The 16,026-nt window shown below is 42.8% G+C and overlaps 1 protein-coding gene across 3 annotated transcripts in view; it reads left to right on the top strand.

The window, feature by feature from the left end:
• Positions 1–11,588: 11,588 nt before the first annotated feature.
• Positions 11,589–16,026, top strand: part of CCNYL1 (cyclin Y like 1) — a 36,025-nt gene continuing 31,587 nt past the window's right edge. Inside the window, exon 1 of one of the 3 annotated variants that reach the window (XM_065930705.1) lies at positions 11,589–12,077. In XM_065930705.1, the coding sequence (XP_065786777.1) occupies positions 11,852–12,077 (226 nt within the window). In that variant the 5' untranslated portion in view covers positions 11,589–11,851. The remainder of the gene's footprint in view (positions 12,078–16,026) is intronic. The other 2 variants (XM_065930704.1, XM_065930703.1) reach the window with 2 other exon arrangements.

Raw genomic sequence — 16,026 nt, 5'->3', positions numbered from 1 at the left:
ACGTTTTGAGGTACTGGCGGTCGGGACTTCAACATACAGATTTTAGGGGGATAGTTTTATGGAACCGTTAAGCCCATAATGGGCTTCTGTGGTGGTTCAGCTTTAAAGAATCTGCCTGCAATGCAGGATAAGAATATACAACCAGAAGCATTTCTCCCAGTGTTTTCTTTTTGTTGTTGTTCTTTACAATCTTCATTCATTTCTAGCCTCTACCCTTTGCTGTGCTTAGTTGCTCAGTCATGTCTGACTGTGACCCCATGGACTGTAGCCTGCCAGGCTCTTCTCTCCATGGGGATTCCCCAGACAAGAATACTGGAGTGGGTTGCCCTCCTCCAAGGGACCTTCCCAACCCAGGGATTGAACCCAGGTCTCCCTCACTGCAGGCAGATTCTTTACCAGCTGAGCCACCAGGGGGGCCCTGTTGTTGTTCTTTAATAAGCACATACGTGGACTTCCTAGGTAGAGCTAGAGGTAAAGGACCCGTCTGCCAATGCAGGAGATGTCAGAGACATGTAAGTTTGATCACTAGGTCAAGAAGATCCGCTGGAGGAGGGAATGGCAACCCACTCCAGTATTCTTGCCTGGAGAATCCCAGGGCCAGAAGAGCCAGGGGGACTATAGTCCATGGGATCACACAGAGTCGGACAGGACAGAAGTGACTCAGTATGCATCCACACAAGCCTTTTATCAGGGAAGACTCCCTGATACATCCAAAATAGTGTCCCTATTAAGTGGCATACATTTATTGTCCTTTTTTTTTTTTTTTAAAGGTCATCTTCTACCTCAGTGTCAACCCTAGAGGGCCAAATTCTTTGTTTTGTTAATCGATGTATGTCTAGTGCCTAGTTGAAAAGTAGCAGGCCCCCAATAAATATTCATGAAAGGATGAATGTATATTATGAAGACATTACAAATTACTCTGCAAAAAACAATGACACAGAATGATGTTCAAGGTATGTTGTTAAATGAAGAAAGCACACTTTAAAAAGCTGCCTGCTTAGCATGGTTTCATTTTAAAATCATACACGTGTAATTTATCTTTATTAAAAGAAAGCTTAGAGAACAAAACTAAATAAATCTTGGAAAGATACGCAACAAAATACTAATAGTGGGTGGCTCTGGAGGTGAGATTTTGATTTCTCATATATGTGTATTTTCTAATTTCTCTTTTGTGAATATATATTACCTCTGTAAGAGGAAAAAGACAATACATTTATCAAAAGTTAATAGAACGTATTTTCCCGTAACTGGTAACTGACTGTTATGTTAAGAGAGAAAAAAACACATTATTTGTCCTTTTCACTGGGGAATGGTAGGAAATACAGTGAATGGGCAGTCTCTTGGACCCAGTGACTGAGAGCAGAGCCCATGGAATCCGCCCGGCCTGGATTCAAGCCCTCATGTGTCACTTTCTAGATTTGTCATCTCAGGCGTGCTTGCCAATTGTACTGAGTCTCAGCTTCTTGTCTGTACAATGGGCCAACAGTGGTACACATGGGGCTTGGGGCTGCTTTCCATCGCTGGCCCAGGCTGGAATTTGGTTCTTTTGAGCTCAATGATTAGACACCAAAGGTCAAGGACCAATCCAAGGATCTGACTCTTCTTTAGTCTCTGGTCAAGAACAGGCCAGGCAACATCCAGAATACCCCATGCATTGCTTCTGGGCCTGGGCAGGGACAGGCAGCCGGAAATAATGAGGCACTTCCTGCAAGTGCCAAAGTTTTAAGAGGACCTCAAAACACTCACTGATCAAGAGAAATAATATTTGGATGGAATATTTTTAATAAATATATGTTCAAAAATCTATAATGAACAACATGTTAACAACTTCAACAGAGACAGATAAGCATTACTAATTCCTCCTTTGTTTCAGGCTCCATTATGGCTCAGCATGGCACTGCTCCCAGCCCACAGACTGAGGGTGGGGGAGCTTCAATTATTCAAATCATTATTAATTGCTACTTAATTATAATTAATTATCTAAATTGTCCTGAGTCTCAGAACGAGCATTGCTCTTTTTGTGATTGTTTGGCCCTCAGTCAAGGCCCTGTAATAAGGATACCTCTGTGTGTGTGTGTGTGTGTGTGTGTGTTCAGTGACTCAGTTGTGTCTGACTCTTTGTGACTCGAAGGTAGGGAATGTGTATTTTTCTGATCCTATTTATTTCTTTCTCCTCAGTAGATACCTCATCACAGTTGCTACCTAGACACAACCTTATCTTGTTGAAGACCCTGAGGGGCAAGTTTCTTCCTATTCTTTTATAGAAACATAAAATGCCAGCAAAGCAGGATTTCTACCTAAAAGAGGGCTAAACAGAATTTGCAGATGTTGCAAACTCCTCCCCTGATGCTTCTGGGGAAGGGCGCACAGACCTTGGCATACACCTTGTTTCAAAAACAGGCAATAGCAAACAGCGTGTTCATTCCACCTACTTCCCTGGAGAAGGGAAGATCCTCGTGAGATGGGATCAGATGGGCCATTGGTCCCAAGTGGAGAGTTTCCCTGAAGGGCTTTCATATTACTGTATTATGGGGGTGGTTTGTGGATATTTCTTCTGCACATCAAACACCTCACAGTATACATTCACATGGAAATCGCTAGTTAAATGTGGCAGCTCTAGAGCTTCCCCGGTGGCTCAGTGGTAAAGAATGCACCTGCCAAAGCTAGAGACAGGAGTTTGATCCCTGGCCCCAGAGGATACCACATGCCATGGGGCAACTAGGCCGGCGTGCCCCAGCTATTGAGCCTGTACCTACAGCAGGGGAGCCGCAACTACTGAAGCCCGTGTGCCAGGAGGCTGTGCTCCATGACCAGAGAAGCCACCACAAGGAGAAGCCCATGCACCACAACGAAGAGTAGCCCTCTTAGCCACAATTATAGAATAGCCTGTGCAGCAATAAAGATCCAGCACAGTCAGAAGTAAATAAAGGGGAAAAAAGTAGCAGCAATAATAATGTTTGGAGTTTTGTTTTCATCAGTGGTTTCGTTCTACAGGACAATTTTTTTTGCTGAAACCATAGATTCTAAGTTGCTCTGTCAAGGTAATCACTAGAAAAATAAGCTATTCTTAGCATATAAACTTTAGGAAATTTCTCCTACTACTCTTCTCCGTTTAATGTACTATATGTTGTTTTCAAGAAAGAATCTGCCTGCAGTGCAGGAGATCCAGATTCGATTCCTGGGAGGGAAAGATCCCCTGGAGAAGGAAATGGGTACCCACTCCAGTATTCTTGCCTGAAGAATCCCATGGACAGAGGAGCCTGGTGGGCTGCAGTCCATGGGGGTTGCAAGAGTCAGACACGACTGAGCAACTAACCACTACCATTATGTTGTTTTCAAACACATAAGTGGAGACGTCACAAAATGAACATAACCTATGGCAAATTTGTTTCTGCACAAATCTGTGTTCTTTCTAGTTACCAAAAAACTCAAGAGACCAAGCGGGGAAAGGAATTGTTTGAATGGCAGGCAGTGCATAAGACTTAGATTTGGTTACAGTATAAGTTTAGTATAATACATTATAAGGTGATGGTCTGGATGATCTTCAGAGTTGATGAACTTTGGTGAATAAGTTAACTTTGAGGTTTTTGGGTTTTTTTTTTCTGATTTAAGGACTGTTGCTCACCATACCTCTCCCTTCCTCCTCTGTATTTTTAGATTAATACACTTACTAGGGAAGCAAAATACAGTGGGATTACATGCCTGCATCCAGTAAGAAGCCTGACTCTCCTGAGACCACCATGCGCTGACGGCTGTCTGGCCAGTCCCAGATGTCCCAGCCTTCAGAGACTCGGCATCTGACAGCAGAGTGAGGACCCCAGCTGGCAGCCAGAACAGACCCTCCAGCTGCCTGGCCCTGCATGAACCGTGTCCAGCAGCTAGGTCCATTCCAAATGGGGCCCGAACTCTTCTGGGTCAGAGAGGAGTGGTCCCCACTGGGCCCTGCCCGTGAGGACTCACAAAATTGTGAGCATTAGAAAATGACTGTTGTTTAAATAGATTTTCATTGGTGTACAGTTGCTTTATGATGTCATGTTAGTTTCTATTGTGCAGCAAAGTGAATCAGTTATGTGCACACATGTGTCCCCTCACTTCTGGACTGCTGTTCCATTTGGGTCTCCACAGAGCACTGAGTAGGCTTCCCTGTGCTACACAGTCGGTTCTCATTAGTTATCTATTTTATACACAATAGTGTATATATGTCAACCCCAATCTCCCAACCCATCCCACCACCTCCCCTTCCCCCTTGGCGTCCCCACCTCTGTTCTCTATGTCTGTGTCTCTGTTTTTGCCTTGTAAATATAGTCATCTATACCGTTAGAAAATGACGATTGTTTTTAAAAAATGCTCTAGAGGAACAGAAACTAGAAGGAGAGGCACACACACACACACACACACACACACAAATAGAGAAGGCTGAAAAGTAAAGAATAATTGTATCAGTTCTCAAACTGTGATTGCTGGTACTCTTAGTCCAACTTTTTCATTTTTACAACTTTTATCATTCATTTAGTCATTCAAGAAAAAACATATTGAGTCTGCTGCAAGCCAGGCATTATACTTTGTGCTGGGGATACCAAAAAGCTGAATAAAATAGCTCTGTCCTCAGGGGAATGGCTAGTTTAATGAGGATGTCAAGCAATTACCATACAATGGGATACAAGGCTGCTTTAGAGAGGGAACTGATTGCACTGAAGATGCAGAGGTTTCATAGCTTTAACAGTCAGAGAGCACTGTAGAGGAGGTTCTGCTTGAGATAAACCTCAAAAGAATGAGTAGAGGTTTACCAGATGGCCAAGGTGGGACAGGGCAAATTCTGTGACTACAAAGAACAGAGAATTCATTTTTTGAACAGCAACTTCAGCTGCTCCTGTGGTCTCGACTTTTCCTTGCGTCTCCTGGGCAAAGCATTGATTGCATAACCAGAGTATTACTTTCAGATGAGTATTTGGTTTTATCTGCATGGTAAGTATGACTGGAAAAACACAGCTCATGGGGTGTATGGCCTTACTCAACCTAGGCTTGTCCAACAAGTGCCCTGCATAAGCTAAACTTACTCACCAGAGGGGACAAGGCCTTAGCCCTCCCTACCCCCTACACCCCCACCCCCAATGTAACCTGTGTTATTGGTTTGTTTTTTCCAAGTGTGCTGTCTATTCAAATCTGACTCTTAAGACAAGTTCCCTGGCCCCTACCTCCTTCCAGTTTGCTGTCTTAATCCCTTTTGATAGAAAAGTTCTAGAAGTATTTCAGGGTGAATGCCATGCTATGAGGATAAAAATTGCTTTGTCTCCAGAAAAGGGCAATAGATTCATACGAGAAAAATTTCATGTCCTAAAAATCCATGAGCTTTGTTTCTAGGAGACAAACTTGGTGAAAAAGACATCTTCAAACTTTTCCCTACTGCCAAGTTTAATGAAACTCCTTTTTCTGCAGTGTTTCTAACATCAACTTTGTTTCAGGAGGCCTTTGTCAAAAAGGCTAGGAGACACTGAGGGGAATATGGTGAACCACTGCAAGAAAATGGTTCTAACTTCAATAAGGCAACTTGGCCAAGGATTCCATTTTAAGAGTATAAAATTAAATGGAAGTGCAGAGAATAAACATCTTAAACATCCCAAGATAACACACAAGGGAAACAAGTGGAAATAGTGAAATTTGGAAATGCTGGGGGGAAAGGAGCATTGGCATGATTAAGAACAAACCACTGAAAGCATTTAATGTGAGTATTTTTAAAAAACACTCTGCCTTGTTCTAAGTGGATTTGACAGTGAGTTATTTCCTGGGTAAGTATAGAGGGGAGGAGCTCTCTTATGAGACCAGTTAAGTATAGACCACATACTGTTGCAGTCTTTGGAGCTGGGAGCAGCTGGCATCTGCTTTAGAAAACCAGCAGCCTGAACAAGGCACTTCCAGAAGAGAATGGCTCCTCTACCTTCGCTTGGAGGTGATCAGAGGAAGCACTGGTGGGCTGAGCAAGATTTTAGATTTCCTATCATACTTAGACAAATGGAACTAGAAGTAAATAAACCATTAAATGGCAGAGGAAAATAATGGCCCCAAGAAGGCAAACCCCTTGACTCTTCTAGAACTGCAGACTTTTCCTAGGACTTGTCTGACAAAATGCCTCAATATTTGGGACAGTGACTTGTCCAGGGAGCATTCATTGCCCTGATGGTATGGTAAACTAACAACTTTTTCATTTTTTTAGAGCATCATTTCAACTAAATTCGCATTCTCATCTCAACGTACTCACTTGGCAGAAGGAAACCTAGATGGTGTGAGAAGAGAAAGAAGGTGGGAGAATGGTTCAGAAGGATAGGGAAGGAAGAGAACTGGAACAGACACGGGGTAGTTTATTACAATATGACTCCCAGTATTGTCTAATGCCCCCACTTACTCCAAAATCTGGATTATAATGTTCTAAAGTCGGGAATGAGAGAAGTCAAGTTGTTCCACATGAAATCAGATATAATAGTAATTCTCAACTTTTTTGTTCACACATGCCACTGAGAGTATGATGATAAGGGTAGACTCTACATCCAGAAAAATATGTACCTATTACACACAAAATCCTCTTCTATAAGACCAACAAGTTGTAATACTCAGGATAGAATCCAGTTACAACACACACATATAATATACAATCCTGTTTACTTGACCATTGTGGACTCTTTCTTGCATCTGACCTAGTTTCATTCTACAGTTTGTCTTTCTCCATTTTTTTTTTTTTTTTTTGGTCCTTTTAACTTAAGAAAAGATCATTATAGAACTCCTTGTATAACTTTTTCAAATATGCTTGCAAAAGGCTATGAAATTTTATCATGATCATTCTTGCTTTAAGTTGAAATTTCTCTAATCTTTCCTTACAGATTGTTCCTTACAAAGCTTGCTTTCAATGTCTAGTTTCAATGTCTAGTTCTCCCTTCTGCATTAGTTACTCAGCTATATAATTACATTTTCTGAGCCTCCCTTGCAGCTATGTATGCCCATGGGACTAAACTTTAAGCCAATGATATGTAAGCACTGTGCTATGTGGATTTCTGAAAAAGTCTCCCTTCTACTCCTCCACCCTACTATCTAGAATGAAGACACAATAGCTGGAGATAAATAGACATCCTGGGCCATGAGTTTGAGGGGTGATGGATAAGACTGGTTTGTGGACTCCCTTATTAGAAGATAAATTTCATGAGAACAGGGACCTTGTTTTTCTTGGTCAAAGCAACCTAAACCTGAACCTAAAAAGTGTGGCTTATAGTAAGAGCTCGGGAGCGTGCATGCTATCTCTTCAGTTGTATCCCATTCTGTGGGACCATATGGACTGTAGCCCGCCAGGCTCCTCTGTCCATGGGATTCTCCAGGCAAGAATACTGGAGCGAGTTGCCATTCCCTCCTCCAGGGGATCTTCCTGACCCAGGGATTGAACCTGCATCTCCTGCATTGGCAGGCAGGTTCTTCACCTCTAGCGCCACCTGGGAAGCCCAGGAGTTCAGATGCTGTGCTTAATTGCTCAGTCATGCCTGACTCTTTGCGACTCCATGGACTATAGCTTGCCAGGCTCTTCTGTCCATTGGGATTCTCCAGGCAAGAATATTGGTATGGGTTCTTTGCCCCAACCCAGGGATCAAACCCAGGTCTCCCACATTGCACGCAGATTCTTTACCTTCTGAGTCATCAGGGTATTGAACAGCCATTAAATGAATAAGTTGAATTAATGAATGCGTTTACCCCAGATCCATGTAAAACAGGGAATGTTCATACATCAGTTGGCTTATGCAAATGTCAGGTTCTATCACAGAATCAGACTCTAGCTTAATTCAAACATCATTACTGCTCTGCTTCTCTTTTCTCTCCCAGATTTGCCACAGTCATAACAGGATAAGGTTTTTTCTCACTGCCCTCCAATGTTCTTCTAAAACAAAATATTTTCAAATCTATTAATACTTTCATAATGGTGCTTCTGAATATTTTTCCTGCTTAGCAAGTTTAAAATTCTTTAATTTTCAAGGTCATGCATATCTATTTTAGTATGTGCCTGATGTTAAATGCAGGGAGTGTTTTGAAACTTATATCTTAGGCGTTGTCCCAAGTCTATAAGAATCATCCAAAATGGTAGCTAATGACATTCCTAGGACTTCAGACAATATTATTATTGTCATGGAATGTAGTCACTAGGTCCTAAGGATTTAACGAGACGTTGTTCACTGAAACTGAACTTCCTTGAATCCTTTCCCATTCTACCATGGTTTCCCATATTTCAATATATTGCCTGTTTTTGTATCCAAACCTTACTTATATCTTTTAAACAACTAAATTAAATATTAATCATCTTTGCTTCCTTGATTTTTGAGGTGACCTTTTCATCCTGGTATCCTTTTAACAAAGGAGAATACGCCCTCTGGGTTTTTTTCCTTTCATTTTGGCCTTATGTGTGATGACAGGATTTGTAAAATTTCACATTTTTGGCAATTACATGTCATTTCTTAATTTTTAAAAAACTCTTCCCCCTTCAAAGTTGTTGCCATTTGTTTTTTACTATTTGGAGGAACAAATGTTCCCATCATTCACTTTTGTGACATACCTGTTTTATACCCTAGCTCCTTGGTTTTTTGCTCAAATTTATTTTCAACTTTTCTGATTTTGAGGGAAGCTATCATTTTCTTTTTATTAGGTATATCAAGCTTTTCTAATGTTTAAACTTCTTTACACATTATCCTCACTTTCCTGGAGGAGCTTTCCAAACAGAAGCCTATTATGACAGAGAAAAATAGAGGTCATCAAAAGCTCTTCCTAAACATCTTCTCTATCAGAAATGTCTCTGTTCTGACAGACCCAGAACAGGCGTCTGTCACCCAGGTCCTGTTTCCTTCCTTGCTTTTCTCTCAATCCAAAGCTAATCTATGCCTGCCCTGGAGGACATCCACTTCTGCCTTCTTGAGGACCTTGCTCTGTCAATTTTCCCATCTCCTCTAACCTCAAACTCCTTTTTTCTCCATCAGCTCATACCCTTTAACATATAAATATACTCAAATTTTTTTTTCCATCTTAAAAAAAATTGTTAACTGTATATTTCCTTCTAATGACTGGCACATCTCTCTTCTCAGCCAAATGTTTGGGAAGAAAATCCTTGTCTCCACTTTATCACCTCCTATTTATTTCTTTTACTCACTGCTTGCCTTCCAGTTTGCACCCATCCCCAGTCACCCATGTACCACAGTCAGTGGTATTTGTAACTTTCCTGCCCTCTGGACAACACTGGACTTTGTTTAGGGAATTACAAATTAGTGCTTCTACTGGCCAGGTACTGTGCTAGGTGCTCTGTTCCAGAAAAGAGCAGATGTGATTTCTACCCTCATGGAACTCAGCTGATCAGCCACTTCTGATTAATACACAGGTCCCTTGATTTCCACTTCTCCCTTTAATACACAGGTCCCTTGATTTCCACTTCTCCCATTGGCAGGTTTACTTAAATGCCATTTAAATTTCTCTATTTTGAAGTTCCCTCTCTCCCTCCCTTCATTCCTTTCCTTATTATACATGTCTTCTCAAGGCAATTACTTCTACACCCACGGCTTCAACTACTTTGTATGTATTCCAATGACAATTTTAATATTGTTCTCATTTAACAGTTTTATTTTACATAGGACATGTCATTTACTAAAACCATAGATTCCAAGTTGCTCCATGGAAAATATAGTCTTAACTGTCAGCACAGCATTAGGCGATTTCCCCAATTACATTTTAAAATTGATTTAGTATGTGTTATTTTCAAAAACATAAGATGGGATATCACAAAATGGACTTAGCCTACAGAAGTGTACATCTAACTTTCAGCCTGAGAGCTTTACTTCCATGCTCTCATTAACAGAGCCCCAAATGATCTTCCTCCTCAAACCTCTTCCTCTTTCTGTACTATCTAGGAAAAAGTCACTGTGCTCTCCCTAGTTCCCTATGTCAGAACCCTAGCAGCCATTTTTGCCTCTTTTACCCCTCTTACTCCGTGTCTAGTCACTAAATGACCTCAAATCCTTTCCCATCACACCAGTCTCTGCCGCTGCCTTTAGTCTGAACTCTCACTCCCCTCTTAGATGAATATTAAGTCTCTTAATTGCCCTTGTTTCTTCCATCAATCCTCCTTATTGTCCAGAGTGACCTCACTAGAAACCACCTGATTGTGACTCCTTAACGTCACAACATTCAAAGGCTTTCATGTTTCTGGGGGAAAAAAATCAAGCTCTTTACCCCAGAACCTACTTTGGGGTTAGACAGATCTAACCCCAGAACCTACTTTGGGGTTAGACAGATCTAACCCCAGAACCTACTTTGGGGTTAGACAGATCTAGACAGATTTGAATTTCAGGTTCAAGTACTTGGCAGCAGTGTGACTGACCTCAGACAACTGGACTTTCTAAGCCTTTGTTTTCTCATGTGCCTGACGGAGCTCATCGAGGGCAGGGCTGTTCCAGGAACACAGTGCCTAGAAAGTAGGAGGGACTAACCAATGTTGAAAGAAGGGAAGGTATTTTAAAATTCCACCTCAAAAAGTTGTTCTCCCTTAGAGAAAATCCTATGCCACTTCCAATCAAATTTGACTTCTACCTTTATTTTCTGGTAATCGCAATAAGGTGCCTTTGGGGATCCACACAATCGGAGACCAAATTCCGGCCATACCCTTGAGCAATCATGTGACCTTGGGACCCTATCTTTACCATCATCTCCATTAAATTAAAACTGTGGTGCTTCACTTTGCGACTCTTCTGTTTTGTATGAGAAAATCGTGCTTTATGCTTTATGTTACTGGTGAAAGTAGGGAAATCTGGAGACTCGTGCGGTGGAAGAGAGAAACAGAGAGAAAATCGAGTTGCTGAGTCCCAGCGTTTTAGAGTTGGGAGGGAGGAGTTTGGTCCCAAATTTACCGATGAGGAAGTGGAGGGGTGACGTGTCCTCGAGTCTCATTCAAGACACGGACACAGCTCTTTATTGAGGACCCGGGGGATTGCTATGGTTAAACTGAAGGCGGAAACTAACACTCTTTCGAACTCAGTTCGAGAGGAGCATTTCGTTACAAAAAACTGTCAACAATTCGGGTGTAAGTAAGTTCGTTGAGCAATGCATTAAATGAGTCAGCTGTCAGAGCCGGTGAAACCGAGTTGCTAACGGAACTGACTCTTTACTAACAAGCCTTCTATAGAGTCCAGTGACTCAGAACAGCTTCGATTCACAAACTCCCGCAACCCTTCCCGAAGGACCGGAAAGCTCCGAGTGCCGCACGATGAATGGAAACAGGAGTCCGGGGCGCGCCACTCGAGGGGCGGAGCAGCCGCGGGGCGGGGGCGGGGCATTGTGAGTCACGTGCCTGCTCTCTGAGGCGGGCGCTGGGAGGAAACTCTGTGTGTGATTGGTCCGTCGTAACCAGGTGACCGAAGGACGCGTTCTGGTTGGCAAGGGTCAGCCAGGCGTGCGGCGTTCAGTCGGGAGGCGGCGGCGGAAGGAGGAGGAGCTCCGACCGCGCTCTCTCCCGGCAGTGGCTGCGCGTCTCAGCGCTTGTTGGGTCCCCACCCCTTTTAAATAAGCCGGGCTGGTCGCCGCCTTCACAGACTAGTTGACTCCGAGGAGGCGGCGGCGGCGAGACAGCGGGGGTGCGGCCGGGGCCGGAGCCCTGCCCCGGGCCCGGCGGCGGGGCGGACAGGCGAGAGGCAGGCGAGGCCGCGTCTACATGCGCGGCGCAGCCCCGGCATAGTCCGGGGCTGCCGGTGCCCGCCGCGCCATTGTTGGGGGAGGGGGCGGCTTCTGAGCTCGGCGGAGTCGGGGGACAAGCGGAGGCGACGGCGGCGAGGAGCGGAGGCGCCCGATGGGGAACACGCTGACCTGTTGCGTGTCCCCCAATGCCAGCCCCAAGTTGGGCCGGCGCGCGGGGCCGGCGGAGCCAGACTACGAGTCTGAGGTCTACGAGGCGGCGGCCGGAGACGCGGTGGCCGTAGCACCGGCGCCGGCTGCCGTGGAACCCACCGAGTTGGATTTCCGAGCGGGTGAAGGCCACCACCTGCAGCACATCAGCGACCGGGAGATGCCCGAAGGTAAGGAAGCGGCCGGCGCGCCTCGCCCCTCGCGGGGCCAGCGCCGTCTGCTCTCGGGCTTACCTCTGGCCTCCGCCGACCCCCAGGTCCCCCGGGAGGGAGCCGCCGCCTAGGGCTCCTTCCTGCCTGGAGTTGGCTCTCTCGGGGCTGGGCACCGGGGACAGAGGCTGGCCCTGCCTGGCGTCCCCACCCCTTATTCTTTCCCCGTCGCGTCCGGCCAGTCTTTCTCCCTCTTCTCTACCCGAACGCCCATTTCTTCCCCATTCCCTTTTCGCAACCCGACCCAAGACCCTCAAGTCTGTGGCGGCTCCTGTTCGTGATTCTATTTAACATCTCATGGGACTTTGTAAAGACTTTCTGATGTATTCTCTCTTTTCTCAATGAGAACTTAAATACTGCCAACTTCGGCGATATCCATCCCATCTTCCTATCCTTACCTATCCAGATGGTACCTAAGAGAAGGAACGAGGTAAGGATCTAGATACATTTCCACTCGTTAGGATAGTTGATACTCGGGACAATTAAGACAGATTTTAGGATTTGTTATTTAAAATCAAAACTGATATCGACAGAGTTAGTGTGGCGTTAAGTAAAATTCTGTCTAGAGTTGTCCTGATTGAAGCGACCTTATTCTAACTATAATCTGAACACGATAAGAAAGAAAAAGGTTAGAGGGGGGCTTAAAATAACTGAACGGTGTGAATCATTACTGCAACGGCTGCAGGGAATAGTTTGTTGTTGTTGTTGTTTTTACCCAAAGACGACCCCACGGAGCTCTGATTAAGATTCCCTCTTTGACACAAAAATGTCTTCAGCTCCCCAGCTTTAACCAACTTCACTTGCATGTTGCCTCTTCTAAGGGAGGATTGGGGGTGGTTCCTGAGACTGTTGGTCAAAAGTTTTAAAGCAGAAAAAAGAAATTCAGACTTTAATTTGTAATACAAAGATTTGGCAGTTAAGATGGCAGATCCTGCAGAAAAGTTGTCTCCATGGCTACCTCTCCTTCCAACCCCCTCCTGCCAGTGGAATCCTATTCAACTTTTAGAATGTTCAGGTAAAATTCTGAAGACGAAATGGCTGGGGGTGGGGGTGGGGGGTTGTCATAGAGAAGAGGAGAGAGAGGAGAGGAAATGTTTGATTTTTTTTTTTTTCATCTAGAATTTTGAAACAGGACGACTCTAGGTTTAAAAAAAAAAAAAAGATTCTGGATAACACTGTGGCTCATTAATAAAGACTGTGTTCTTTAAAGTAGAAAACATTGTGCCGTGAAGATGTTAAAGCCCCACTGGCCCACTTGTTTCATTTAAATGCCAGAGAGTATTTCTTTATTTCATAGAGGAAATGTCTTATAGCTCTTCTATTTAAATTTTATTTGGGTTTACTTAATTTCTTTCAAAGTTAGAGTAGGTAAGCCTGTGAACTCACCCATGATGGACATGGCTTTGTAAGTGGAAAGTACTCCCTTTTCAGAATAGTCAGATATTGTGAAAGAACAAATTATGTAAATTAATTGTAGCTTTAAAAACAGAGCTTGTGCATACCTGTGAAAACTGCTCAGCTTGTTGCTGTAAGGTAAGCCTCTTAAGTGATTTTAAAAAACAGTAGTAGGCTAGTGTAGGGAGACCAAAGTTGGACTTCTGTATGATTCTTTTACGATTTACAACGTATTTTCGGGTGTATTTCACCTGACCCTTCCATCTATAAATAAGGCCTGTGAATATTCTCCCTGTGTTGCCAATGAAGAAGCCAAAACTTAGAGCTCTGAAATAACTGTGTAACATAGCTACTGAACAGAAGAGACAGACTTGAGAGTGGTAGATACACCACATTCAGTTGTTGGGTGCTTAAAATAAAGTTTGGAATGCACTTTTTATTTTATAATTTATCCATAAGATAGGCCTAACTCAACTTCAGTTTGGTTATTTCCATTTGAGTTTATTGTTCACAACTCAGAAGCAACACATACCTCTCCATTCTATGTTTGTACACTTATTACAATGGATAGGAATAAAAGAAGTCGTGAAATAGCCTCAATTTACCAGTCAGGTAAACATGTTGGTATATTTTAAAGAGTTTGTTCTGCTGACTCGAATTGAAGCCGAGAATGCCCTGGACAGATGGACATTAGGAGAAAAACTGGTAAGCGGGCAGGTAAGGTACGAAGCATTTAGTGAGGAGGAGTGCTAGGTCGGGAACTAGAAAAACAGAGTTCATGAGCACAGAATTTACCTTTTTATGTTTAACATGATTGTTAAAATTTTACTTAAATTTGCCTTTCTTTTTTTTGGCATTCAATAAAGTGATGAGAGAAACCTCAGTTTCAGCATTTGCCTGTTATTAAGTTTCCATAGATACGAGGTCAGAACACGAATGTAAAGTGCAAGCACATTGGAAGTTTGCTCTTAATGTTTTTATTTCAGACAATTTTATATCAGTTTCCCTGGAAACTGAGAAATACCTGCATTGATATAAAACATTTTGGCTTTTCTGCAATGAAGAATTATTTGGTTACTTAGACAAAACCAAACATAAATGATGCTGTGTTTTTTCCTTCAGAAACCTTTGAGAAGAACATGATTTCTTCAAGTTGTTTCAGTAACTCCTAAGAACCTAGTATAAATATCAGATAAACTCAAAAAGAATTTTGTTGCTATCTTGCCTTTAACAGTGTATCTAATTTAACTGATGTTAGTGTCAATAATAGAAAATAAGATGCTATGGTCCTATTATCTGATTTTATTATTATGCATCAGCTTTTCAAACAGCCTTTATATTCACCTCTTAGGAACTTTGTTCATTCTCTGGTGCAAGCTGCTCTCTCAAGTGATTCCTTCCTTCCATCCTCCAAGGAGCGGGTAGGGAAGGAATTGACAATGTAATGGGGGAAAACCTCTGAGCAACAGGTTTTTCCTCCTTTCAGTAGCTATTATAATCACTTTTTTTTTTTTTTTTTTACTTTTTTGATAACAGTAAACATTTGAGGTAAAAGATTTGCAAAATACTAAAAAGTCGTTCATTCATACTCAGAATATCCAGAATTTTTATTAATATTTTGGTGTTGGTTCTTCCTGAACCTTTTGTATACATATAAACAGAACGTTGTGTTTATTGTATGAAATTGTTCTTTGTGTGCCACGTTGTAGCTTTCTCTAGTAAAGTGAAGATGGGAAGCTCCTGGAACCATGCTGACACCTGAAGCATGCTCCAGGATGTATTTCCATGCAGCTGCATGTAGCTGTACAGTCTGCTTTTTACCACCTGTTTAATGGTTGGAGCATCATTCATTTACCCACCCTTTATGGTTGTCTTTTATAATCCCATTATATTGCTTTATTCTGGGCACAGACATAAAAAGTGATGTATTGTACTTCCCTGTAGAATTCTGGTCTTATGACTTTGTCTTATGACTTAATTAAATTCATAGGGTGAGTCATTTTGTAGTTAAGGTATTTTAACATTAAATGTTCTTTCTCCAAATTAAAGTTACCATTGATTTTTCACTGAACAGTAGATTTCCTCTCTTAGGTTTTTGTGGGTCTTGGTAACCTGTTGGTGTCTTTGAGTCTGAGTAACTGAACTACCACTCTAAGAGATCTGAAGTTAATGCTGGTCTTGGGTGACAGACACATCAAAGGACAGCATTAGAAGAAATCTTAGATGATGAAGGAAAATTGGGAGAAGCATAAATGATTTAGGGTACACTGAAATGGATGATTATTGGGCACCATTTAGGGGCAGGACAAACAGGTTATACAGACAAAACCCAAACCCTAACTCTGGTCTTTACTTCCTAGAGGTACCTGGGGCCTGTTGACACAGGAATAACGTCAAGTAGCGAGACACTGAGAAGAAAGAAAATGATGGTCATGGACTGGGGAGGGGGCAGTGTTACTGGGGGTGGTCTCCTTAAGTGACAGTGAGCATCCTAGGAGTGAGGGGGAGCCGTGTG

This window comes from Muntiacus reevesi, chromosome 3 (assembly GCF_963930625.1).
Source record: "Muntiacus reevesi chromosome 3, mMunRee1.1, whole genome shotgun sequence".
Classification (NCBI taxonomy): Eukaryota; Metazoa; Chordata; class Mammalia; order Artiodactyla; family Cervidae; genus Muntiacus; species Muntiacus reevesi.
The sequence above is the reverse complement of the archived record's forward strand: the minus strand, read 5'-3'. Positions and strand labels throughout refer to the sequence as shown.